Below are 27829 nucleotides of genomic sequence, written 5' to 3'. Positions count from 1 at the left end.
CCCACCCCCACCCTCCTCTAGCTTATCTCTCCACGCTTCAGGCTCTCTGCCTTTATTCCTGATGAAGGGCTTTTGCCCGAAACGTCGATTTTGCCTGTCCTCGATGCTGCCTGAATTGCTGTGCTCTTCCAGCACCACTGATCCAGAATATGAATAGCTGATGTCCAATCCCTGTGGGACTCTACTGGCTCCTACTCCAAACAAAAAAATCTATTTCTTCATACTCTGTTTCCTGTCTACCAACAAATTTTCAATCCACGCTGACATACCAATCTCATGTGCATTAATCTTACACTAAATTCTTATGAGGAACTTTATCAAAAACTTTTTGGAAGTCCATATACACCACATCTAATTGTTCTCCTTTTTCTATTCTACAAGTTACACCCTTGAAAAACACCAGTCAGCTTATGTCAAACACAATTGTATTTTCATAAATATGTTAACTTTGTATCATCTATTGATATTTTCTGATTGTCCTGTAATCGCATTCTTTGTGATAGGATCCAGCATCTTATGTCTTACAAGATAGTAAAGCAGTTGTTCAATAGACATTTCATGTCCTCATTTGCTATTATCAATTTTCCCACTTCAGACTGTAAGGGATCTATTAATTTTCACTAATCTTTTTTTCTTACAGTTTGCTTTCATGTACCTTGAAGGTCTACTTTTGTTCTCTCTTTTTTCCTCTCTAATCAATCTCTTCATCCTCCTTTGCTGAATTCTGAACTGTTTACCAGTTCTCAAGCTTGTTCCATCTCCAAGAAACTTTACACGATTCCTCTTTTAATCTAATCCTGTCCTTATTTTCTTAGCTATTGTTGGACCCCTTTTCCTGTTGTGTTCTTTCAAACAAAAAAAACTGTATAATTGGTGCAATGCATCAATAATTTCTTAAATATCAGTCCTTGCCAATCCGCTTTCATAGAATTGCATCTTAGAAGTACAGAAGAGGCCCTTCAGCCCATCAAGTCTGTACTGTCAAAGCTACACTAAATCCAAAATAGTCCTACCTACTTGCATTAGGCCCATACCAGTGTCTTTTTATGAGAATTCATGTCATCATCCAAGTACCTTTTAAAGGTTGTTAGGTTTCCTGCCTTAATTATCCTCCCAGGCAGTGCATCCCATCCTCGAGGTGAAAAGAACTCTCCTCCAATCCCCTCTAAATCTCCTGCCTTTCACCTTAACGTCATGCCCCCTTATTATTGACGCTTTGACTAAGGCATGCAGCTGCTTTCTGTTCACCCTGTCCATGGCCTTCATAATCTCTCCGCTATGTCACCCCTCAACTTCACCTATTTCAAGCTTATTCGGCCTCTGATGATGTTGGGAGGCCTCTTCTGGAGTACTGTGTCCAGTTCTGGTCTCTCTGTTATATGAAGATTATTATTAAGCTGGAGAGGGTTCAGAAGAGATTCATTAGGATGTTGCAGGAGTGGAGGATTGAGTTATAAGGCAAAGCTGGAAAGGCTGTGACATTTTTCACTGGAGCGTGGGAGGTTGAGAGGTGACCGCATAGAGAATATTAAAATAATGAAGGGTATAGATAAGGTGAATGGCAGGTGTCTTTTCTCTAGTGTGTGGGATTTCAAGAGAAGAGGACATATTTTTAAGGTGACAGGAGAAATATTTTAAAAAGACATTAGGGGCAGTGGTTCATGTGTGGAATGAACCTCCAGAAGAAGTAGTGGATGCAGGTACAATTACAACGTTTAAAAGACATTCAGATAAGTACATGAATTAGAAATATTTGGAAGGATGTGGACCAAGTGCATGCAAGTAGGACTAGTTTAGTTTGGGAATATAATTGACATGGACTGTTTGGACCAAAATGTCTGTTTCCATACTGTATGGCTCTATGACTCTAACTCTCGTCACAGATTAAGTGCTCCATTCCAGACAAGATCCTTGTGAACCGCTTCTGCATCCCCTCCAGTGCAATGACATCCTTCTGATAATACGGTGACCAGAACTGCACACAGTACTCCAGCTGTGGTCTAACCAGCTACAACAAAATCTCCATGCACTTATACTCAATGCTTCAATTGATAAAGGCAAGTGTCCCTTCTGCCTTTTTTAACTACCCTGTTAACCTGCCCTGTCATCTTTCAGGAGTTTTGGACAAACAGCCCAAGATTCCTCAGTTTCTTAGTGCCCTGCCACTCACTGAGTATTCCCTTGTCTCATTACTTCTTCCAAAGTGCATCACTTTATATTTATCAGGGTTAAATTCCATCTGCCATTGATCTGAGTATCTGACTAATCCGTTTATGTCCTGTAATCTCAGACCTTCTTCCTTGCTGTCACCCCGTCAATCTTCAAATCATCTGTAAGCTTACTTATATTCCCCCTATATTCTCATTTCCATCATTTACATATATCAAAAACATTCTTGGAGCCAGCACCAATCCCTGTGGTACACCACTAGACATTGCCTCCAACCACACAAACAGCTTTTTCCCAGCACCCTGTCTCCTGCCACTAAGGTATTTTTGGATCCAACTTTCAGGATTTTCAGTTCCTCGTCATCCTGCAAGTATGACTCCATAATCACAATCACATTGTACTTGTTTACAACTACTTGTGCTGTTAACTCATCTATTTAACTGTACTCTGATAATAGTACAGTTATTATCTTTAGATTTGTCCTTTTTTTGAATATTTTTACACTTTTTTTATGAATTATGGACCTGTTGCTACTCAATCCTATTCCTTTTGCCTTTCACTTTCTACTGTTCTATTTCTCGTATCTAATTTTAATTCCCTTACTGTGCATCCCAGTTTAGATTGCTGGACTGCAGCCGTTCTAGTCTAAGTACAATCGCATACCCCTGCAAGGACATTGTTCTTTCTATATACTGAAAAAAAAAAGTAAAGAGATAAAACATAGCTCAATTGACTGCCGCTCACACCCACAACTAATGTCCACAATAGGGGGATAAGGAGCAGTCCCCAAAGACACACAGACTCCTAACTCACCATGAGAAAAAGGATTTTCACAGCAGCACACATAACAGGGCAACACAACAGCTCCTTGTATCCCCCTGGCATATGCTGCTCTCTTACAAACCCCTCCATGTATGTTGCTACTATATTGTTCCATTATTTCAGTAGGCTTTAGGAACTATACGATCATGCATGTATATACACTGGTATCCAGAATGCCGCATCATAGGTACTAAAATAACAATGGATAAGTTTGCAGGATAAGCCTGATTGGGGATGCATGTTCATTGAAGCTGTAGCTCTTGTATGCAATTTCTCTTTAAACATCTGGGAACCACAAGGTAGAAAAATCTCTCTTGTTTCTCTCTCACCTCTATTCCTCCTCTAGTATGTTCCTTTCTCTCTCTGTCTCTATCAAAACCATCTCTTCCCCAAGTATGTGTTGCATTCTCTCGTCTTCAGTTTCTCATACAATCACACTTTCAATTTGAAAAGCTCAGAATCCGTGGTTTTGACTCCAACTTGGCATGCTGCCTGGCTTGGAGGTTGCTGATGGTAGAGTCACGTTGCACATAGGCCTGACTCTCCAGTGCAGCCATGAATATGGGCCCACTGGAACACTTAAACACATAACTGGTTCTTGTTTAATTAGTTCCTTTGATTTTACAAAGATGGAATAATAATATATAACGCTTCCTCCTGAAGTACGGTTCCCTCTCTTTCTCACTCTTCTTCACACTGTCACACTCTCTCTTCCTCTCCCAGCATGCCCCTCTCTCCCACCTCCCCCACCCCCCCACCCTTTTACCACCATGTGTTGCTCGCTCATTCTCCTTCCTCCAGAATGCATTGCTGTCACCCAGTTTGTGCTTTTTCTTTTTCTCTCTCTAGCAGATTATTTCTTAGGCCTCAAGCTCCAGCTCTCATGTTGACCTCTATGCCATCTTCACTTTGGCTGGCAATGACGTGCCACAGCAGCCTAGATGTATGATGCATTTATGCAAGCCACCCAAACAAGGGCTGTTTCTCCTCAATTGGCAGCAGCTAAACAGGGGCAACCATTTGCCCCTTCCCAAATTGAGAACACTCATTCCTACTGTCACACCACGACTTCCTGAAGAGATCAGCTGAGACTCAACATTAAAATTGTGAGGAATGCACATTTATTTCAGAAAATGATTCTCTCATTTACTCAAGATTCTTTCTCCCCTTTCTAGCCATTTCTTTTGTACCTCATAATTAGGGAACCAGTTGCCTAAAATATTTTAAACTCAAATTTTTTTTTTCTCACTATTGCTTTACACAATACCAGCAGCTGTTGCCAACTAGTATGGCAGAAATCAGTAAAAGTTTCACCCAAGGAACAGTCTAGCATCATTCAGTGGATCAAAGTTATTATTCACGGTAATTAATCACAATGGAATTGCATCATTCTGTCTGTTACACATGGGGAAAAGGGAAAATCAGAAAGGGTAGAGAAAGCCCTATTCATTAATGCAGCTATCTCCATTTTGGGAACAAATTGGCAGATTTACCAATTGACATTGACTGGTCCTGCAGTTCAAGTCTCTACTTCAAAAGAACTTGAAACATTACTTAAAATATACATACCAGCCAACAGCAGTTTTTGTGGAACATCACAAGTGGAGACATGTGAAAGTTTGAGGTTTCTTCTTTTCAGTAAGGAACTGTGGTTAAAAACATGTGGAAATATAAAACTAGTGTTTTAAAACTGCACTTAATTTTAAAAGTATTAATTAAAACTCTACACAAACAAATTTACTATTAGTGTACAAGTTCAGACTATTGTAATCATAACCACTTCTTTAAAAATATTGAAAATGCTCAAATTCACAAAAGGCTACAGTTCACATATGAGCAAGTTTCTATAAATAGACCATCGGATGGCTAATGGTTATGTCCATTGATTTCTGTAAACCACAACTGCCTGTTGTATATTGAGCATTTAATCATACATATCAGTACTGGCCTTAAACAATCTAAAACACACATTTCTAATTCCCAACTATATTTGAAGTGCAGTTATTGTCAGGAAACAGAGCATTATAAGTTATTACAAAAGATCTCAAACAGGAATTATGCAACATTTCACCCAAAAGAAAATGCCTTCAATACTGGAGGACTCCTTCAGTGATATATTGAAGGCCAGATAGTGGGGCAGATGTTCGAAAATGATTATGAGTAAAGTCACCAGCACTCACTTTTATAACAATAAATCAGAAAGCATCCATGTACACACAGTCATTGTGAAACTACTAATAAAGATTCTCCACAGGGGGTATTGTTTCAGTCCTCAGTAACAAATGCAACAATGTACACTGTAGGCACTTTCTGACAAAGTCCACATTTCAGATGTCAGAAGCAATTCAGGCTGGTGCATGTAGGTGTAGGTCAATTTTCGACTCCCTCCCCATGGCTTCAGTACAGACCCCACTTGACGCAGTTGGACCAATTAAAATTCAGGCTGTGAATTCAGTCTAGGGGAAGAGTTTTGTTTCTGGTTGGAAGAAGAATCTTACTGTAACATTCCACAGATGCTACCTGCTGGATCAGACTCCAGCCTCAAGAACACTGACAGTATAAAGCTCTTGAAATATATGTAAGACAACCGTCAGGAAGGTGAACGGTAGGTCATCAGTCCTTCTTGAGAATGGCAAAGAAATCCAGGCCTATATGCTCAAGAATAATACAGATAGAATCCACAATATGACTGATATGAAAAAGATATTAAAATCTTTACTTTTTTATTTTAATTTTTAACACATCATCTGTGAGATATAAAAATAGCACAACGGGTTTGGTCTGGGTGCTCCGGTTTCCTCCCACATTCCAAAGATGTGCAGGTTAGGTGAACTGGCCATGCTAAATTGCCCATATTGTTCAGGGATATGTGAGTTAGGTGCACTAGTCAGGCGTAAATGTAGGGTAGGGGAGTGGGTATGGGTGGGTTTCTCTTTGGAGGGTCTGAGTGGATTTGTTTGGCCAAAGGGCCTCTTTCCACACTGTAGGGATTCTATGATTCTAAACAAATAGTCTCGATTGTCTGCTCATGCGTGCTTAGATACCTTGTATCCTGGAATGGTCAAATATTCCTACACAGTTTGTTAACAGGTAAAAACAACCTTGATGATCTTGTAGCTATTGGTTTCGCACAACAGCCGAACCATTGGACTACAAAGTACAAGATGAGTGCGAATTCCCTGATTAGGTAAAACATGCTATCATCTTCCATAATATTAAACATTTGTCGAGGTAGACACAAAGAATACTGGTCACCAATTTATACAACATCAGAAGGTACTGATTGGTTGATCCATTAGTGGTTTGGAGAAACAGCAGGAATAGTTAACTGTCAATCTTAGTGCTCAGACCTGGCCTGTTGATTCTGATTGGTCTGGGCATTGACAGGGGAACGCAGAGACTGGTAGTTCACTTGATTGCACATTTTTCATTGGAAAAAGAAGGAAAGTTTGTAAAGGAATTGCCTTGGTCTCCATAGAACAGGATGCTGTGTGATAATATATATGCTCGTGCAGGACTGATGGATTAAAATTGCCTCTTTCTGCATCTTGACAATTCTGTGATATATAACTTCAGGCCTGCACAAAAAAAAGGGAGCTCAACTAATGATCTGAAATTAGTTTCTGATGTAATTCCAATATTCACAACAGCATTCAATGATCTGAAAAACAAAACCATGACAGGGAACATCAATGGGAAATGACATAAATCACTTGATGCGAAGAAAACTCTAAAATGTAGAAACATAAAATAAAAATTTCAAAACAGAGCAAATAAAAAATTCACCTGCATTTGTTTCTTCAATTCCACCAGGTGACCATCATGCAGAATTCCCATATACAGGACAAGAGGTTTTCTCCTGTACTGTATGGGTAATGGAGTATTCCAGGGCTATCACTTGCCTCAAAGTTCTTCTGTTCAAACATTTTCCACATCGCATCGCGACACATACACACATGAATAATATTCGTGCACAATATATTTGCTGCCTGTTACTTGCAAAAACCTAGACTAGCAAGTAATCAACACATTCATAGGAATGTTTGGGCAAATGGACAAGAGAAAAATAAAATCAGCTACAGGGCTGCAAGCCAAGTTCAGCAACAAGTCTAACCAAAGATTTCAACAGGAAATTTAGATTCTGTGGCACATTTCCAAGCTGATGGAATGTTGCTATTTTATCTTGAGGGAACTGAATGACAAATAGGACTAGATTAATGATTCAGTTATACAGATCCTTGGGCAACTCCACCTGGAGAACTGTGTTCAGCTTTCAGCTCTCAAAACAGGAAGGATATTTGGGCTCGGAAGGATTAAATACAGGTTATGATTCAGGTAAATAATAGGTTTCCCCAGCAATTTTTGTTTTTGTCTAAGGTTTGAAGGGTTGGAATTAGATAATCAGCTTTATATGTGGCTTTAATACCATCTTGTAAATATCAATTTGATTGAGGTACTTCAGAAAGTATTCACTCGGCAAGAAGAAAACTCAATCTCCTCTGATGAAGGAAGCTCAGTTCAAGAGGGTATTAGTCCATAATTAGGGCTAGTCCTTTTGTCACCCAGCACTTGTCAATACAAAAGGTGTCTCTCCATTAGCTGCCAGTGTTCTCTTTCACCCTCCCATTCTCTTCAGGGAATTTCCACTCACACCCCATCTCCCAAAATGGCAGGAATATTAGAATAACAGTGCTTGCAGAGTCGAGAGATGGAGACTCACTGAGATTCTTGTAGAGAGAGGAGGAAAACTTCTTCAAGGCAAGAATCTCAGTGAGCCTTTATCTCTCCAATCTGCAGGCACCCTGCCTCTATTCCAGATGAAGGGCTTTTGCCTGAAACATCGATTTTCCTGCTCCTCGGATGCTGCCTGACCTGCTGTGCTTTTCCAGCACCACATTCTCGACACTCGACAGGGTGTAGCACTGACTATTTTTATACAGTGTTGAAACAGAACCAGTTTAGAAAGTAGCCATTTGGGACCATAATCTTACCATACTTGATCCAGCAGTTGAAGGAGGTGCTGCAGTATGATAGAAGGAAAGCGATTGCAAGCCACTAGCCAGCCAGAAATCCATAGCAAGTTGGCCATCTAACCTGCTGTGAGCCTCACAGTGACAGTGTCTAAAATCCACAACCACAATGTAGACAGCTAACACCAGCAGAAACAGAGAGCTCAAACTGCTTAGGGTTACGACAGCAGCAACAGGATTCGAAATGAGTGCAAATAGGTGCAAGACACAAGAAACAGCATTGGAACAGAGGGGACAGCTGCAACAACCAAACAAGACACAAGTATCAGAAATATGGGAATAGTCACACTCCATCCTCAATCAACAGCCCCACCTCTCAGAGCAAGAGAGCTGTACAGCGCAGAAACAGACCCTTCGGTCTAACTCATCCATGCCGACCTGATATCCCAACCCAATATAGTCCCATTTGTCAACATTTAGCTCATATCCCTCTAAACCCTTCCTATTCATATACCCATCCAGGTGCCTTTTAAATACTGTAACTGGACCAGGTCCCACCACTTCCTCTGGCAGCTCTTTCCATACCCGTACCACTCCTCTGTGTGAAAAAGTTGCACCTTCGCCCTTTTATATGTTCTCCTATCATCTTAAACCTATGCCCTCTAGTTCTGGTCTCCCCCACACAGGAAAAAGACCTATCCATGCCCCACATGATTTTATAAACCTCTATAAGTCACCCCTCAGCCTCTGACGCTTGTCCAGTTAAAGTGAAAATTTCATATAAAAGCTGGCATGGTGTGAAAAAGTTGCACCTTCGTCCCTTTTATATGTTCTCCTATCATCTTAAACCTATGCCCTCTAGTTCTGGTCTCCCCCACTCAGGAAAAAGACCTATCCATGCCCCACATGATTTTATAAACCTCTATAAGTCACCCCTCAGCCTCTGACGCTTGTCCAGTTAAAGTGAAAATTTCATATAAAAGCTGGCATGTTAACTTGGCATCAGAGCCAATTAACTACATTACCCACTTATGATTCTTAAATTGCTTCAGTTGCTGGTGTTTTTCCCAATTCTGCTTTAGAAAAGAGGAAACTTCTATTGCCGTTTCCTCACTGTAGAACAGTGGAAACCTGGGATTTCTGCTTATGCTTCAGAGAGCATCTCTGGGACACCTGCAGTAACCAACCCCAGCACTCCATGGCCGAACACTAAACTCCCCCGCCCACTCCGTGGACGTACAAGTCATGGGCCTCCTCCATCACCAAACCCTAACTACCTCACACCTGGAAGCAGAACACCTCAACTTTTGCTTTGAGACCCTGCAACCATACGGGATCAATGTGGATTTCACCAATTTCCTTATTTCCCCTCCCCCCACCTTATCCCAGTCCCAAGCCTCCAATTCGGCACCACCCTCTTGACTTGTCCATCTTTCTTCCCCCTTATTCACTCCATCCTCCTCTCCAACCTATTACCTTTCCCCGTCACTTTCATCTACCTATCATATTCCCAGTTACCTTCCCCGAGCCCCACCCCCTTCCCATTTATCTCTCAGACCCCGGGGCCGACAAGCCTCATTCCAGATGAAGACCGAAACATCATTTCTCCTGCTCCTCGGATGCTGCCTGACCTGCTGCGCTTTTCCAGCACTACATTCTCGACTCTGATCTGCAGTCCTCACTTCCTTTCTGCAGCTTTAGTGGAACAGTTAACTAGTGACAAACTGGATGAGCATAATGCTTTTTTTAAACGCTAGGGCTTGAACTTAAATCTCCCTGAATAAATAAAAATGAGTAATCCTGATGGCACAGATTCAGAGCAAAATCAATTTCTGACTTATATTGAGGCTTTCTCACAGTGTATGTGCCCACACCAGAAGTGCCCACAATTTACCATCTACTGATGATGACGGAGTCTACAAAGCTGTCTCTAATAGATGGCAGGAAGTCCATATCTGCACAGGAGAAATAATCTTTAAGGCGTAGCTTAGAGGAACTTCATACTCTCAGCTAGACTTATTACAGTGTTGAATACTTACAATAGATAAATGCAGAGATAAATATCTCTTTCACCAATGTTACATTTTCCTTAACAAACACAAAATTACCAAAAAAACTAAGCTTTTTTTCCATGAACATATCTAAACAGTAAATGCAGAGATAAAACATCAATTGCCATTTCTGAATACTGCAGCTTTATGCAATCGGCAATGCATCGTCAATTAAATCTTGTAAGAAATTAGCCCCAAGTCCTCGTCAGACATTAAAGTTTTTCCAGCTCCTGCTCATCTTCATGGAGGTTGGTATGAAAGCAGTGAATGTAGTGACAGAGACAGAAGAGCCAATGTATCTTTCTCAAAATCCACTATTTAAGTCAAGGTGAAAGGTGAAATATGAAGTGGACATTCATTAGAAAGCAAATGATAAAGTGCATCAAATAATTAGCTAGTGAGTTAAAGCAGAAATCACACTGAAGCTAAGCGATATAGGCCAAGAGATCACATTGAGAGTACAGGGGAGACTTAGGGCACTCACTAATTATTGTTCAGTAAATTGGGCAGTACCTTTTGAATCAACGCAGGCATAAATATGAAAATGAGAATTATGGTCTAGTTACACTGCCCCCACAAGATGCTGTTTATGAGACTTCACTGATAGACTCAACAGTGAAAGCCTCATAAGAGGGAAGAAGTTGCTTCTAGTTATCCACTAAATATAGCATAAAAAGTTCATTCAGATACAAAGTAAATTTTTGTCAACTTTATAAGTCATAATTATGAACAAACATTCTCATTGATAATGAAAATTCAATTTTGTAATCCTGCAGAATTAAATTAATTAATGTTGGATTTTTCTCATCTTCCCAGCTTTTATTACTCTCTTCATATTAAATCCATCTTTCTTAACCTTGTCGTATATCTTTTTCTGTCCTTTACTTCAATCTAACTTAATTAAATCCTGGTGCATATTTCTTTGGCTTTTGATAATCTGTTCATGCGAAAAGACAAATGATTGCTGGCCTTGCTGACATTGCCATACATTCCCTAGAGTGAAATTATGCTGGATACTTATTGACTGCAAGTCTTCACTAAATAGAAATTTAAAACCTCTGAGCAGCTATCAACATGTATGGTGAGTGCCATTCCTTCACCACTGAGCACAAAATCTAGGCCATAATGCCAGCTAGGCCAGTGAAAATGAATGAATTAGCCTCAGTGAACCTGAGCTATTCACAGAGGTAGAAGTAGAAGCTAACATTGGGAGGGAGGCAAGACAAGAACTTGTCCACAGTTCTGACTTTAGTCTTTCAATCTCATTGTACAAAAAAAATTGGGATTCAACCAAGGGACAACTCATTCTCCAAATAATCAATCATATGCCATAAAAACATATCACTTGATAGTCTAGTTTTATGTTCAAGACTTATGAACATAAACCCTGTCAGCTGACATGGGGGGAATTTCAGCTGGTGGATGCCCAGCATTAGCCTGGACCTTGCCACGACTTTAACTGCTACACTACTGTCTCCCCATTTTGTCAAATTGTAGCAATTCCACGACATGCCTGATTGAAATCAATTAAATCAAATCTGCCTCAGATCAAGCGAGCATGCCAAGGTATCTTTTACTTTTTTGATCAGCTTATGAAGTCAGCCATCAGATTTATCTAATTGCTCTCAATAATAGAAGCACGATTAGAAATAAGAGGGCTAGTCTCACTGGACAAAGCAGTGATAGCAACATATTTGACTAATGTTTGTTCTCAGGAAGGAGAGGATTGTCATCTGGCTCATTTAGCTGCTATGGCAGAAGAAAACTAGATTATTTTGAAAAATGAGGATCAGCATAAAATGGGTGGTTATCCCTCACTCCTCAATCTACACGGACTTCTGATATTAATTTTAAAATTTTACTCCATTTTTCTTAAATAATCAAATCTCTCCAGGGCCTCTCTTGCTATCTTTATAAACTTCCAAGTCAGCATCCCTCCTGGGTATCTCTTCCAACTCTGATTTGGAGATGCCAATGTTGGACTGGGGTGTACAAAATTAAAAATCACACACCAGGTTATAGTCCAACAGGTTAATTGGAAGCACACTAGCTTTCGGAGCGACGCTCCTTCATCAACCACCTGATGAAGGAACGGCACTCTGAAAGCTAGTGTGCTTCCAATTAACCTGTTGGACTATAACCTGGTGTTGTGATTTTTAACCTTCTTCCAACTCTTAACTAGTTCAGAATCCCTGGGAAATGGTATTGCAATGATTATGTTACTAGGCTAGTAAGTCAGAGGCCCAGGCTAATACTCTGTGGATGCTCATTCAAATCCAAATACACAAATGATGAAATTTAAATCCATAAGTGTTACAAAGCTGGCTTCTTTTTCCTAAAAGCTGTTCCTTTTCTCAAGGATACTGTCTCCTTGGTTTTTTCCAGAGGGGTACTAAACCACTCGAGGTGCCGACTAGTCTGGTTTGGCAGAGAGATTAAAGAGTATCAAGAGGCTTTTTTGTTTATATGTAAACAGATGAGACTTCAGGCCAAAGTGGTCATGTTTTAGAAGTGACCTGTAGAATGAAAGGGGAGTGGGTCAGCTCTCTAGCTGAGCAGTTTAGTTCAGTCCAGAACTAGTTGTGAAGTTCAGCAGTGGATTGTGTGAACAGAATCACTCTCTTGCTGTCTTTCTAACTTCAACCTGTAAGCATCTGTTCCATTTTTTGTACTGCGTTTTAAACAGGGTTTGCTTATTGGCATGTTGTGCATATTCGGAACAGCATACAGTCTCGTTTGGATAGACTGAGCTCTGTAGGGGTTCTTTATTCTGTTCTTAGTGCTTCAATATGTAATTTTATGAATACATTTTTTGTCTGTTTTGTCTGGTAGTCAACCTCAGTAACTTAATCTGGATAATTGTCACTGTACACTTACCGAAACAAATTGCAAAGTTATGGTCTGGGCTGCCTGCTTAAGAATGTTTTAAGTGGTCTGGCCTAGTCCATAACAGAAGACAATGCTAATCTCAGTAATAATGACCACAACAATCCTCCTTGGTTATCTTAAAAAAAACACTAATTAGAAGGAAATCTGCCATTCTTATCTGGTCTGCCTTACATGTGACTCCAGATACCTTATAATGTGTTTGTTTCTTACCTGCCCTCTAAAATGACCCAGCAAGCCATTCAAATGCATGCACTGTCCGCAATATCCATATCCCATTAAAAAGAAATGCTGAAATTCCCTCCCTACACCTTTGTATCGCTCTACCTCACTTTTCTTCTTTAACACACTCCTTAAAACACAGATCTTTGACTAAGCTTTGGTCATCAGATCTAATACATTTTATGTGGCTCAGTGTCATACTTTCGATTGTTCCTGTGGAGTGCTTTGAGAAGTTATATTTACATAGTACTTTTAAAGGTAATAAAGGTTGGTGTGCTAAAACTGTGCTCAAATTGCAGTAATTCAATGTCTAGACAATGCAAAAATAACCATTTTAACTGAATTTATTTTATTAATGTAGTTCTTTACAATACTACATCATCCCAGCATGTGTGTGATCTAAAAAGTGGCATTGATAATTAGTTTTAGAAATACATAAAATCATTGAGATAAATTGACCATGTGACTTTTTTTGCTGGAGCACCGAATGATGTGCTACATTATACCAGCCTGCAAAGATTTAATTCTTGTTCCCATATGAATGTGAATGTCTTAGACGTCTGAACTTTACAGTTAAATGAGACTAAGAGTTTTAACTGCTGGAAGTAGAGAGTCATGCCAAAAGATAAGAAGCTTAGGCAGACACTGGGAATGTTGTGCAGATGTGAAAAAGGCAACAGATTCAAAGTAGGATTGATGCTTAGTTCTGGATGAAAGCTGATCCCAAAACTTTGCCTCGCCTTGCGCATCCTGATCAAGTGACTGTTGAGAGTCATGAAGTCAGCAGCAAATGAATATAGCCAATAATGGAGGATGATCTAAACAACATCGAGACTGCATTTAGCAGATGTCAGACATGAGATTTGACCACACAGGATGACAAGTGCAGCTTGATGTCATTAGCGTTAAAAATGGTAATTGACCACAAGCCTGTGGACAATAAGACCCTGAATTAGATCACCAAGAAATGGCAATGGATTCAATTTTTCTGGAAATCTAATGGCTTATTAACAGTGCACAGCATTATTAGCACACAAACTGGCCAGCAATTTCAGGACAGGATGAAATATGCTATGAGTTGTGGATTTCTTAAGCTTCATGTTTGATTTAAACTGGTTAACCATTTGCTTCACACAAATGATGTCTCAGTTTTAACTTCCCTGTTACTTTTATGTTTGTGTTGAATGTGCACATCAGTTTCATTTCAGAAAGTTAGCCCACGTAATGAATAAACAGAAAGCAAACCAACCTGTTATTTTTGGCTATGTATATCAAATGGACTACTCAAGACTCTATTTCAGTTTTGAGACGAAGGTGTTTAATACATTGTTTGTGATAAATCCAATTGATATTTTCCTTCTTGGATTACACTTAAAATATGCTCCCTTTTCCTCTACCACTATCCCAAGTGCACAAACATGATCACTCTTTGGAATCAGCATTTTATTTTTGAACTTGGAACTTATTTTGTTATTTTAATGCACACTCCACAAAAATGTGATATAGTGCTTATCCCTCTAAGCCAATAAACATCTAAACTTCCAAAAATTTGATAATCTCCGATTATGGAGTTCAATGTAGGTAAGTGTGAGGTGATTCACTTTGGTAAGAGTAACAAAAAGACGGGGTACTGGGCTAATGGTTGGATACTTGGTAGTGTGGATGAGCAGAGGGATCTTGGTGTCCATGTACACAGATCTCTGAAAGTTGCCACCCAGATAAAGAGTGTGATGAAGAAGGCATATGGCGTACTGGCTTTTACTTGGTAGTGTAGATGAGCAGAGGGATCTTAGTGTCCATGTACACAGATCTCTGAAAGTTGCCACCCAGGTAAAGAGTGTGGTGATGAAGGCATATGGCGTACTGGCTTTTATTGGTAGAGGAATTGGGTTCCAGAGCCCTGAGGTCATGTTGCAGTTGTATAAAACTCTGGTGCGGCCGCATCTGGAATACTGTGTGCAGTTTTGGTCGCCATACTATAGAAAGGATGTGGAGGCACTGGAACGGGTGCAGAGGAGGTTTATGTCAGCGAGTCGTGAGTTCATGGAATGCCCTGCCAGTAGCAATGGTGGACTCTCCCTCTTTATGGGCCTTTAAACGGGCATTGGATAGGCATATGGAGGATAGTGGGCTAGTGTAGGTTAGGTGGGCTTGGATCGGCGCAACATCGAGGGCCAAAGGGCCTGTACTGCGCTGTATTTTTCTATGTTCTATGTTCTATAACCACAAAAAAAGTCTTAGAAACAATTGAAGCATACGTTAAAATACAGCAGTGTCATTTGAGTTTGAAAAAAAAACGGGAGAGGGCCAAAATCTGCCTGCAAAAGAAGGTTACATTTATCATTTTCCTATTAAACAAGATGGTTTTGACATATTCGTATGGCAATTCCCAATTTTGAGCAAAAAAGTTTGAACAATGTTATGTGATCCTTGTCAATAATCCCCTGATAAGTAATTACTGAACATGTTTGAATACTTAAAGATAGACAAAAGGTTGTACTATGACATAAATGTCTAATTAAAGAAAAGGAAATCACTTCTAAAACATATATAGAGAAAAAGAGGTTAACTTTTTTTTAATCAAAATACATTCCAAAAAAATCTAGAAAGGCTATGATAGATTACTTATTTCATGCAAGTATATGCAAGTTATTTTCAGAGTACATTGGGACTTGAACATTCTAAAATGCCCCCTCCCCCACCTTTATTTTTTCTGAGAAGAGTAGGGCTTTCTGTTATCCGCTCCATTCAGTACCAACATAATCACACCAGTGTTATTCCAATCAATTGTATATTGAAATTATAATGACAGCCCCAACTGCAACTCCAATTACAGAGAGCCAAAAATCACTAATCAGATCACATGAAGTACTTTTTGGAATCAATGGTGCATTTATACTATCCTTCTGGCATTGGTGACATGTTGTCTCGAACACTAATTATCAAAAGTGAAGTACAAAATTGGGAAATCCATATCAATATCAGATTCACAACAAAAATGAGGTACATCAATAGCTTACAATTTAATAAATGTCGGCAGACTACTGCAATATTATTTTAACAATGAAAAATAATTGTCTGAAAAAAGTTGCTGAACAATCATTAAAAAATGATTTCAACAACTAAAGCAAAATGTATTTGAAATGCATGTTTGACTTCTCTGATTTCTTGCTAATCCATCACAATATGACTCCGCAAGTATAGTATTGTTAAAAATCAAAGAAACATTGACAAAACAATGAGCTATGAGAACAAAAAGGTGAGCTTTTTAGGCTTTTTACATTTTTGAATGTAAAGGCATTGATTTGACATGGTCTTATTTAGATAATTGCTACTGATGGGATTGCAAGTGGTGAACCAAAATCAGACACAAGGCATTGTGGGGAATATATAAAGGCGCATTGAAATGAGCTCAAATTATTATTGCATAGACTATATTAAAGATTTGTAGAGCTAATTAATATGTATCTGAAGGTTCACAGCAATTACACAGTATTGCTTCAAAAATTGAAACTTTATTGCTGGAACAGCACAGCAGGTCAGGCAGCATCCAGGGAACAGGAGATTCGACGTTTCGGGCACAGGCCCTTCTTCAGGAATGAAGGGCCTGTGCCCGAAACGTCGAATCTCCTGTTCCCTGGATGCTGCCTGACCTGCTGTGCTGTTCCAGCAATAAAGTTTCAACTTTGATCTCCAGCATCTGCAGACCTCACTTTCTCCTCGAAGATTGCTTCAAAAATGTCATTAATACTACTTTGACATCCCTGTGCTGATTTGCTGTCAGTCTGCTTTATTGGGGAGTGCAAGGAAATGTCTCTCTGCTGTTTGACAGGCCAATTGCCATGCTAAAAAGTTCTCCAAACTATATCTTGCAAAGTAAGAGATTCTGTTTGCCCACGAGAAATTGATTTGCTTCCCACACCCCACTTATTCAATAATTTAAGAATGCGTTGCATAATCCCTGTAATTAATGTCCACCCACGAACTCACCTCTTCCCATTTAACTGGTGTGGAATGGAATGCTAAAGCTGTAGCACAAACCAGCTGATTCCATATATACATCTTACAAACACATGGTCCTGTTTATCTCCATCTGCTTATCTGGCATATCTATTAGCTTTGTGGATTTCAGGATTATCTGACGATTGAAATGGTCACAGCCCCAGACATCAGTGTCAGTTCTCCTTTGTGAGCCCCGATCTAACATTAGTCATCAAGAGTGCCTGGAGTATTTTGGAACTGCTGAACCTCTGCATCAGATTAAGGAGTCTCCCAAAAAGATGACTCAATTCTAATTTTTCACTGACAAGAATGGAACCTTGAAATAAACTCTCTTTAAAAACAACAACTTGCCATCCTCTATCATGCAAAGGATTGGTCATGAGAAAACTAACAAACATAAGTTTAATCTCTCACAAAAGGGCCTGTTCTTACAAAGATCTACAGACAAATAGCAGAAATCAACTTAAAAATAAATGAAAGTCAACTGACATGATTAGATTACTTACAGTGTAGAAACAGGCCCTTCGGCCCAACAAGTCCATACCGACCCGCCGAAGCGCAACCCACCCATATCCCTACATTCACCCCTTCGCCTAACACTACGGGCAATTTAGCACGGCCAATTCACATGATCTGCACATCTTTGGACTGTGGGAGGAAACTGAAGCACCCAGAGGAAACCCACGCACTCATGGGGAGAATGTGCAAACTCCACACACAGTCAGTTGACTGAGGCGGGAATTGAACCCGGGTCTCTGGCGCTGTGAGGCAGCAGTACTAACCACTGTGCCACCGTGCCACACACAATTGCCTTCATGAACATGGTGTGGACTCAAATTATTCCTCACCAGTGTTTAGAATATTTACAGAGGCACCTTCTATGTTAGGTGCTTCACTATAACTCAGTACAGTTCATTCTGAGCACTGTTCATTGGGGCAAATGGTCCAAGTTATCAAAACAGAGACTCTTATCCAGCTACAGTTACATTAACGTGTGCAAAGTTAGTTGATTTCATTGAGATATTAATAAGGAGTGCCACAGTTCCTAAAATAGCTCACCCCACAACTGGCAATAAATAAGCAATTGCAGTCCTGTTGCTGGCTCAACTATCCTTACCATCACAAATGGCAACTGATTGGCACAATTCACTCTCAACAAAGGAATGCAAGGACAAAGTTTAGTTGGTGGCCATGACTACTATACAATGCTTAGAAAGTTGATATTATGCAAGGACAAAGCTGATTGAAGTGTTTAACATTGACATTAACTAAGCTTATGGAGTTGTATTGCTTGTACAATTTGAATTTCCTCAGGATAACATGGGGGAGCAGTTTAGCCTGAACATAGATTTGGTATCAGGACAAATTACAAACAAAACTGTGTTCAGGAAGGTTATCTGCACGGGTATACTCTCACAATAAGGCAGCAACAGACTATTAGATTCAGCAATGAGTAATGAGCCAAATTTAGTTAAAAGCTTAACTGCTCAGCTCCTTCACTTTCGCACTCAGACAATCCTCCTGACTCAGAGAAATTCTTGGCTCTCAGGAAGGTAAGTTAATTGTTTGGGACATAGATTAGCTTGATCAACATGAAGGAAGCTATGCATATCATTGGTGTCCATGAGCCTTTGGATCTCCTACACTTTTTCTCCCCTCCCACCCATTTGTTGTTTATGTTTTGAATTTTATGCTATGTTAGGGCCTTCAGATGCCTACAGGAATACAGTCATTTTCAGACTGTGGTGGAATTTCCAGTCTGTGAAAGCTTTGAGCTCATGCTCAATTCAGACCTACATCGCTTGGTCATTTTTGTCAAACCAAAGCACAGAGTGACTAAGTACCTTTTTGCAGATGCTTTTTAGAATCATCAGGAAGTATGGGAGCACTTTAACTCCTGGTGGGTGGATACTAAGAGTTTGATAGTCAAGCATTTACCAAGGAGGATTGCTTTTGGTGAAATTTTTGAGGCTTTCATGTTAATTTTCTATCAGTATTGCTTATTTTGTCTTTATTCATTGGGAGTTCAGTCGAATGGAAAGGATAGATTGGATAAGGCCATGATACATGTAGTAGTTTTCAGTACCCATCATGAGGACATTTCTAGTGCTTTGTTCAAACAATGATGTAGTTGAGCAAGGTCAGTGTTTTGACTATGAATGTTATCATAAGGGCTGTACTCATTTCACTGGTGAAACGTGGCTGATTATGCTCATGCACAAGCCATTTTCTTTGAATAGGAAGCCTTAATTGGGATTTGTTTTCCCTAGACAGTCCTTATAAATCACAGCTTTCTGCAGATTTACACACTTCATAATTTTGGCACAGAATTCTCCAAGGGATCCAACAGTTTGTCACCTGTTGGGATATAAGCTAGTGATTTGTCAAATTTGGTGTAGAATCTCTCCTTGGTCTCATCTATTGCTTTAGGTGTTGAAGCAGATGCATTGGTGTTAGTAGCATGCTTATTGTTCCTTTGGGGAAGCTAAGCACTCATGGCACCAGTTTATCCAACAGGAGGAAGTCAGTGAAGTACAAGCCACGTTCATTTTCAAAGCTCATCCTATGGAGGCATTTTTCTCCCTCTGGAAGGCCCTTCCACAAAATGGCTTACCTCCCACCTTGCTCATTCTGTTGGCCTTATCCTCCCATCATGCATCATTTAATCTGAAACAATGGATGTTTTAGGGACCCAGATATGATGGTGTTACAGCATTTAGGTCCATCACTGCTGCATTTGTTTGGATATTCTAGGCCAAAAACCTCATACTTATATGACTGGAAGATGGTTCTATCTTATTAAATGTAGGGTGGCTAATGTATACCAAAAGCAATGGGCTTTGACCCAATTAAAAAGGGGTTCTGATTTAATTGAAGGCCAGTCTCAATTGTCAACAGGATTCTGGTGTTTCTTCACTTCCCCAATTCTGGGATGGCCCAGTTTCTCATACACATGCCTGCAACATGACCACAGCATGCCACGTTACTGGATTCCAGTATCCAACTCTCCCTAATGACACGTGAATACTTATATAAATATTCAATGTGGTGACCAACACTATAAAGGTTGTCCATTTAAGCAAGTACAATGACTACAGGACGAGATAGAGATTTGCAACAATAATCATGGACACGGTGGGCCTAATGGCCTCTCCCTCTGTTGTGAATGTTCTATATTCATCTACAGGTGATCAGAGCTTAGCAGTTGAACTTCTTTTTGATAGCACACAAACAGTGTATATTATTTCAGATCAAGTCATTCTATTCTTGCTTTGCCACTTCAGAGTCAGAGCCAACCGTATTGCTGTGGTGCAGGAATCACATGTAGACCAGACCAAGTGAGGATGGCTGTTTTTCTTCCCCAAAAGGGTATTAGTGAACCAGACGGGTTTTTTATGACAATCGATCTTTGTTGCCTGGCCACCATTGTGGAGACTGGCTTTCAACTCCAGCATTTATTACTCTTCTTCAGTGTAACTACCAAATTCCCTCCTACAACCTCCATCCCTCACCAGAATGGCATTGAGGACTCACTTTCTCAAATGAAAGCCCAACAATCCCCATCCATCCACCATATTCCAAATGGGGGTGTTTGTTCTCTTTGGATTCAAATCACTACTTCCACATGAATATTTTATCAGGACTCGCACAGGTCCTAGGGATGGCTGCCTTTCCTTAGGCTATGGTGTAACATTTTTTTTTCCAGTCTTACTCAAATACATATGGCAGCACGGTGGCACAGTGGTTAGCACTGCTGCCTCACAGCGCCAGACACCCAGGTTCAATTCCCACCACAGAACGTGTGGAGTTTGCACATCTCCCCGTGTCTGCTTGGGTTTCCTCCAGGCACTTCGGTTTCCTCCCACAGTCCAAAGATGTGCAGGTTAGGTGAATTGGCCATGCTAAATTGCCCGTAGTGTTAGGTGAAGGAGTAAACGTAGGGGAATGGGTCTGGGTGGGCTGCTCTTTGGAGGTTCGGTGTGGACTTGAGCCGAAGGGCCTGTTTCCACACTGTAAGTAATCTAATCTAGTATATCCTCATCACTGCTTAATGTACATACGCAGTTTCCTGCTCTTGCACAGAGCTGAAATAGTTCATCGACAGTGGTTTCAATTTCCCCCTTTCTTGACCTCTTATCAGGAGTTCCGAGGACAGCCTATTAACAAATATCTTTGACTGCAACTTATGTTGACTGCACCTCCTCCCATTTTGTTTTCTGGGGGATTCTTTTTCTTCCTAGATTCAGCTCAGCCATCATTTCTTGTTCTGATGATGCCACACAAGTCCTTCCAATATATCTTACTTTATGCATAAGCAAGGATTCTCTTTCAATATGATAGACAGTGGCTCTCAAATTGACTTATCACATTTCTTGCACACCTACTCTCCCTTCAAGAACCATGATTGAGTTCTCCTTGTCTGCGACTTCCATCACAAGAACTTTCACATTCAATAGATCATCTTCCACCATTTTTACTATTTAATATACTGTATTGACTGCTCATCATGCAGGTGTTTTTCCTCTACACAGGGAAGGCCCAGGGGGATTGGGTGGTCAATTAGTACATATTCAGGCCAAAGGTCTGGGGAAGGTTATAGGTTTGGATCCCGCGATGATAGATGATAAAGTTGAATTTGATTATTAAAAAATGCTACAATTAAAAAGTAGCCTTCTGGTGAACATGTAGCCAGTGTCAATTGTTGTTTAAAATCCATCTAGTCCACGAATGCTCTTTAGGGAAGGAAATCTGCCATCCTCAATTGGTTTGATCTACCTATGACCCACAGTAATGTGGTTTTCTCTTAACTGCCTTCTGAAATGGCCTAGACAGCCAGCCAATCAGTGCAAGGGTAACAAATACTGGTCTTCCCAGTGACACCCATATTTTGTAGAAGAAAAAGAATAAACAGTGAGTAAAGTCAAGCTTCCAGCCATCTGTCATTTTAATTCTGTAGCTCAATCCCATGCTGACCTTTTGCCCTCTGCCTCCTACACTGTTCTACTGAAGTTTCATGTAAGTTTACCAAACATGAACTCATCTTTCAGTCAGAGTATAGAAGGCTGCCTAACTGCAGTTCAGATCCACTGTCCGATTTTTTTGGACAGAAGTGTTCAGCAATAGTTATGCTAATCCAATTTGCTGCTCGCCTACACTTGTTTATTTGTTCTGTTTATCCCATCTCTTTTTGCCCTGCACATTCAATTTCTATCATTTAATCTCTTCCACTTTCAATCACACCACAGAATTCCCCTTTGATTTCCCTTCCCAGTTTGTACCTGCTTAAGGCCCATTACATCTCTAACTTCATCAGTCCTAGCGAAAGTTGCTTGGCTTGAAAGGTTAAATTTGTTCCACTCTCCACAGATACACTCACGTTTACCAATGTAAACTTTACCAGATGATTTGCCCTGCAATATTTCAGTTGCATTTGCTGTGGTACCCACTTACAGTAAAGGTAGAAATGTAACTTCATCACTGAAAAAAAAATCAATTCTTTGAAGAGTAGTACAAAATTATGAAGTGGAGTTTATTGCTTTACCTGACGTCTGTAGAGTCTGGCATGGCTGCATACACATCAGGGAGCTGTGGCACTGGTCTGTTTCGAAGATCAGATGCTGTCACAGGAAATGAAGTAACCTGCTCTACGTTGCCCAGGTGACCAACATACAAATCATTCTGCACCATTTCTCCTTGAAATTCAAAGAAGGGCGAGTCTGGCAGAGTGACGATTAAATGTTGCATTTCCGCAGAGGTGGAATGTTCCTTTGTTAAGTAAATATTTGAGGAATCAACTGAAGCAGAAGGCAGTGGCATCCTATCGGGAGTGAACTTGAGAGGTGGGGTACCCTGGTGAAGGCGTGGTGGAACTGGTGGTCTGCTGTCCACATCACCTTGTGGGTCACAGAAATTAAAACAGGCTTCATCTGGCTCAAACGCATCTACTTTCAGGTTCTTACCAACTGGAAATTTCTGCTCTACTTCAACTCGTTGCATTTGAGAAGATGGGATTTTGTTTTTAGACTGAATACATCCATCAATGCTTACTGGGTCTATACAGTCTGAAGTAAAGTTGCCTTTAACAAAATTAGTTCTCAGCTTTGATGCAGGTACGCTTCTGCCAGGTTCAATTTTAGGAGGGCTATGTAAACTTAACACCTGATTCGCACTCTCTAAGTCCGTGTCTCCAGTCTCAGGACTTTTAGATACAGTCGTCGCATCTGCTTCTGGGAACACAGAGTTCAAATGTTTAAGTATTCTTTTGCGATGTCCTGTTGGACCAATCCCAATCTGAAGAAGAATTTCATTGTTCATGTGTTGACAGTCCTCAACAGTGAAATAACCAGACTGCTTGAAGTGGTTAGTGTACTGCTCCAGATGAATACTGAACAACCAATCTGCGATATCGCCTCTACCCTCACTGGATGACAGCATTGTGCCGATTTCACTCTCATACCAGTCTTCACGGTTTACAGCTCACATCCTCATTTTCTTTATCCCAACAGAAGTTCGATGCAGCCACTGGATTTCTTAACTGACTTGGAGATCATTGAATGTGGAACTTACATTGTAGTCAGAAGTCCTTCCTCCTCATGATGTCACATCAAACAGCACCCTTTTCTGAAGCAAAGTTAAAAGATTAGAAATGCAGGTTAATCAATTTATCACAAAAATGAAAATGCCATCATAGACTATATAGACCATTGAGTCTGCTCTCCATTTTGTCAGGCATAAGAGCTCTTTTGTTTAATTAATTTCAAAGCGATACTCCTTTCTTCATGTTTTTTAGGCCTAATTATCAACATTTATTTTGAACTTTTCACTTGAATTAACATGTAATTGACTTTTGGGATAATGCATCCACATTCTCATCACTCCCCTGTGTAAGTATTCTTTTAAAGTCTGAGTTTGTTACGAACTGTATAATGTCAAGTTTTAAGGTTGTGTTACCTTCTGAATTCTCCCACAAACAAGAAAACCATTTGAAATCCATCCTTTGAAAGACTGATTTCAAATAAAGGAAGGTAACATGATTTCTGTATTTTGAGAAGCACAGCTGGAGCAAATGAATGTGGTTTATGATTACCTCACAATCCTAGCAAAAACAATTCCACTATGGCCTGTCCAAACTTGTCCTCCAATCTTGTTTAGATCCCAAGGAAATGGATGTTTTTTTTAAAAAGTAGAATGCTACACTTAAAAGTTTTTACACATTCTGTTGTTAACCCAAACTGGAAAATTCCACATGCCCTGACATTATCCAAGATTTGTAACATGACAGAATTTCAGCTGGAATACTCTCATTACTAGCTGAACTGACTAGGACCGAGCAAGTGTGATAACATAACCAGCAAGTTAATGCCAGAAACCCATGGACGTGCCTTACTTATAGGTACCGCTCTCTTTCTTCAATGCCCAGCAGCTCTTGTTTACTTATCCAGCTCTACATTTTCAAGTTACCAGTGATGCTTAGTGCTTGAACATATAGCTATAATAACATGATGCTACTTCAGGCCCTGAAGTAATCCACATGTAAATGCAGGCAATAACAAGGATATAATTGGCATTTCCAGAGCTTTTGTGGCACGGTGGTAATGTCCCTACTTCTGATTCAGGAGGCCCCAGTTCATGTCCCACCTGTTCCTGACATAGTAACATCCCAAAACAGGTTGATCAAAAAATACCTAGAATTGGCATTTTTTTAGTTTTATACAAATCAGGTACCTACTTCATGTGAGTAACTATGCATCTAACATTTTATTTGTAATATTTTGATGGTAATTAACCAACTGAAATATGTGTTTATTCAATCAGTCTTGTTCTCATTGTGCTTCAATATTTCAGTTAAACATCAACACATAAATAAATGAATGCTAAAAACAAAGTTCAAGTGGTCACTTATGAGAAACAGACAGCAGTACAAGAAGTTATTTTAACAGCACTCTTCTCTATCACCCTTCCCAAATAATTAAGGATCTGGAATCTGAAATTAACAATATTCCTCTTCCTTTCAGATTCTTTCTGCACAGTATTTCTTAGCCCATAAAAAAAGGAAATTAATCTGCTATTAGGTAGGTAACAACAAACTTACTTGTAAATACGATTAGCCATAAACTTGTGGCTGGAGTTTACTTTATTCTGCAAAAGATTGCTCAGTGTCACCTCAGGCTGGAGTCTTTAAGTGGTCATCTTAATACAAAATGGTATCATGTAATTGTGCTTTCTCTTTTGATATGTACTTCATTAACTGCTACACATTTGGTTTATCAAATTATCACTGCACTTCAAAGGCGACCAGAAAATAAACCTCATTCTTCTCATTTCTCTCTCCCTCCAATCATGATACCAATTTTGCTTTGTCTGTGTCTGCCAGCATATTTATATCTGCATGTATTTGGAGAAGGGAAGTAGGTTGTAAAGGTATTGAAGTTTTAACGAGTGGAGTTATTTGTTGGTAGTTCTGTGTGTTCTTTTGTCTTTAGAACCTATTTACTTGTAATAAGCAGTCTTTGAGTCATAAAGATGTACAATACAGAAACAGACCCTTCGGTCCAACTCATCCATGCCGACCAGGTATCCCAACCTAATCTAGTTCCATTTGCCAGCACTTAGCCCACATCCCTCTCAACCCTTCCTACTTATATCCCCATCCAGATGTCTCTTAAATGTTGCAATTGTACCAGCCTCCACCAATTTCTCTGGCAGGAATACACACACCACTGTCTACGTGAAAAGGTTGCCCCTTAGGTTCCGTTTATACCTTTTCCCACTCACACTAAATCGATGCCCTCTAGTTTTGGACCCCCCACCTCAGGGAAAAGACTTTGTCTATTTATCCTCTCCATGCCCCTCATGATTTTACAAACCCCTATGGAGGTCAGCCCTCAGCCTCCGACGCTCCAGGGAAAACAGTCCCAGCCTGTTCAGCCTCTCCCTATAGCTCAAATCCTCCAACCCTGGCAACATTCTCATAAATCTTTTCTGAACCCTTTCAAGTTTCACAACAGCATTCCCATAGGAAGAAGACCAGAATTGTATGCAATATTCCAAAAGTGGCCTAACCAATGTCCTGTACAGCCGCAACATGACCTCACAACTCCTGTACTCAATCCTCTGACCAATAAAAGCATACCAAACACCTTCTTCACTATCCTATTCACCTGCGCCTCTATTTTCAAGGAGCTATGAACCTGCACTCCAAGGTCTCTTTGTTCAGTAACAGTCCCTAGGACCTTACCATTAAGTGTATAAGTCCTGCTAAGATTTGCTTTCCAGAAATGCAGCACCTCACATTTATCCAAATTAAACTCCATCTGCCACTTCTCAGCCCATCGGCCCATGTGATCAAGATCCCGTTATAACCTGAGGTTACCTTCTTCACTGTCCATTACACCTCCAATTTTGGTATCATCTGCAAAGTTACTAACTAAACCTCTTATATTCACATCCGATTCATTTATGTAAATGACAAAAACTGGTGGACCCAGCACCGATCCTTGTGGCACTCGACTGGTCATAGGCCTCCAGTCTGAAAAACAACCCTCCACTACCGCCCTCTGTCTTCTACCTTTGAGCCAGTTCCGTATCTAAATGGCTAGTTCTCCTTGTATTCAATGAGATCTAACCTTGCTAACCAGTCTTCCATGGGGAACCTTGTCGAACATCTTACTGAAGTCCATATAGATCACATCCACCGCTCTGCCCTCATCAATCCTCTTTGTCACTTTTTCAAAAAACTCAAACAAGTTTGTGAGACATGATTTCCCACGCACAAAGCCATGTTGACTGTCCCTAATCAGTCCTTGCCTTTCCAGATATGTAAATCCTGTCCCCTCAGGATTCTCTCCAGCATCTTGCCCACCACCAACGTCAGGCTCACCAGTCTATAGTCCCCTAGCTTGTCCTTATCAACTTTCTTAAATAATGGCACCACATTAACCTACCTCCAGTCTTCTGATGCCTCACCGTGACTATCGATGATGATATAAGTATCAAAGAAAGGGGCCCAGCAATCATTTCCCTAGCTTCCCACAAAGTTCTAGGGTACACCTGTTAAAGGTCCTGGGGATTTATCCACTTTTATGTGTTTTAAGACATGCAGCATTTCCTCCTCTGTAATATGGACATTTTTCAAGATGTCACCATCTATTTTCCTACATTCGATATCTTCAATGTCCTTCTCCACAGACGCGAAATACTCATTTAGTATCTCCGCCATCTCTTGCGGCTGCACACAAAGGCCGCCTTGCTGATCTTTGAGGGGCCCTATTCTCTCCCTAGTTACCCTTTTATCTTTAATGTATTTGTAAAAACCCTTTGGATTCTCCTTAACCCAATTTGCCAAAGCTATCTCATCCAACTTTTGCCCTCATGATTTCCCTCTTAGGCATACTCCTACTGCCTTTATACTCTAAGAATTCACTTGATCTATCCTGTCTATGCTTGACATATGCTTCCTTCATTTTCTTAACTAAACACTCAATTTCTTTAGTCATCCAGCATTCCCATCAGCCTTTCCTTTCACCCTAACAGGAATATACTTTCTCTGGACTCTCGTTATCTCATTTCTGAAGGCTTCCCATTTTCCAGCCGTCCCTTTACCTGTGAATATCTACACCCAATCAGCTTTTAAAAGTTCTTGCCTAATACCGTCAAAATTAGCCTTCCTCCAATTTAGAACTTCAACTTTTAGATCTGATCTATCTT

The 27829-nt window shown here is 40.2% G+C and overlaps 1 protein-coding gene across 7 annotated transcripts in view; it reads right to left on the bottom strand.

Moving 5' to 3' along the window:
• The window catches only part of arap2 (ArfGAP with RhoGAP domain, ankyrin repeat and PH domain 2), a 304016-nt gene that overhangs the window by 235045 nt on the left and 41142 nt on the right, over positions 1–27829 (bottom strand). For all 7 annotated transcript variants that reach the window (XM_043693442.1, XM_043693425.1, XM_043693434.1 and 4 more), the window contains exons 2-3: positions 22665–23743; positions 4561–4637 (exon numbers count right to left, since the gene is read on the bottom strand). In XM_043693442.1, the coding sequence (XP_043549377.1) occupies positions 4561–4637; positions 22665–23557 (970 nt within the window). In that variant the 5' untranslated portion in view covers positions 23558–23743. The remainder of the gene's footprint in view (positions 1–4560; positions 4638–22664; positions 23744–27829) is intronic.

This window comes from Chiloscyllium plagiosum, chromosome 1, assembly GCF_004010195.1.
Source record: "Chiloscyllium plagiosum isolate BGI_BamShark_2017 chromosome 1, ASM401019v2, whole genome shotgun sequence".
Classification (NCBI taxonomy): domain Eukaryota; kingdom Metazoa; phylum Chordata; class Chondrichthyes; order Orectolobiformes; family Hemiscylliidae; genus Chiloscyllium; species Chiloscyllium plagiosum.
The sequence above is the reverse complement of the archived record's forward strand: the minus strand, read 5'-3'. Positions and strand labels throughout refer to the sequence as shown.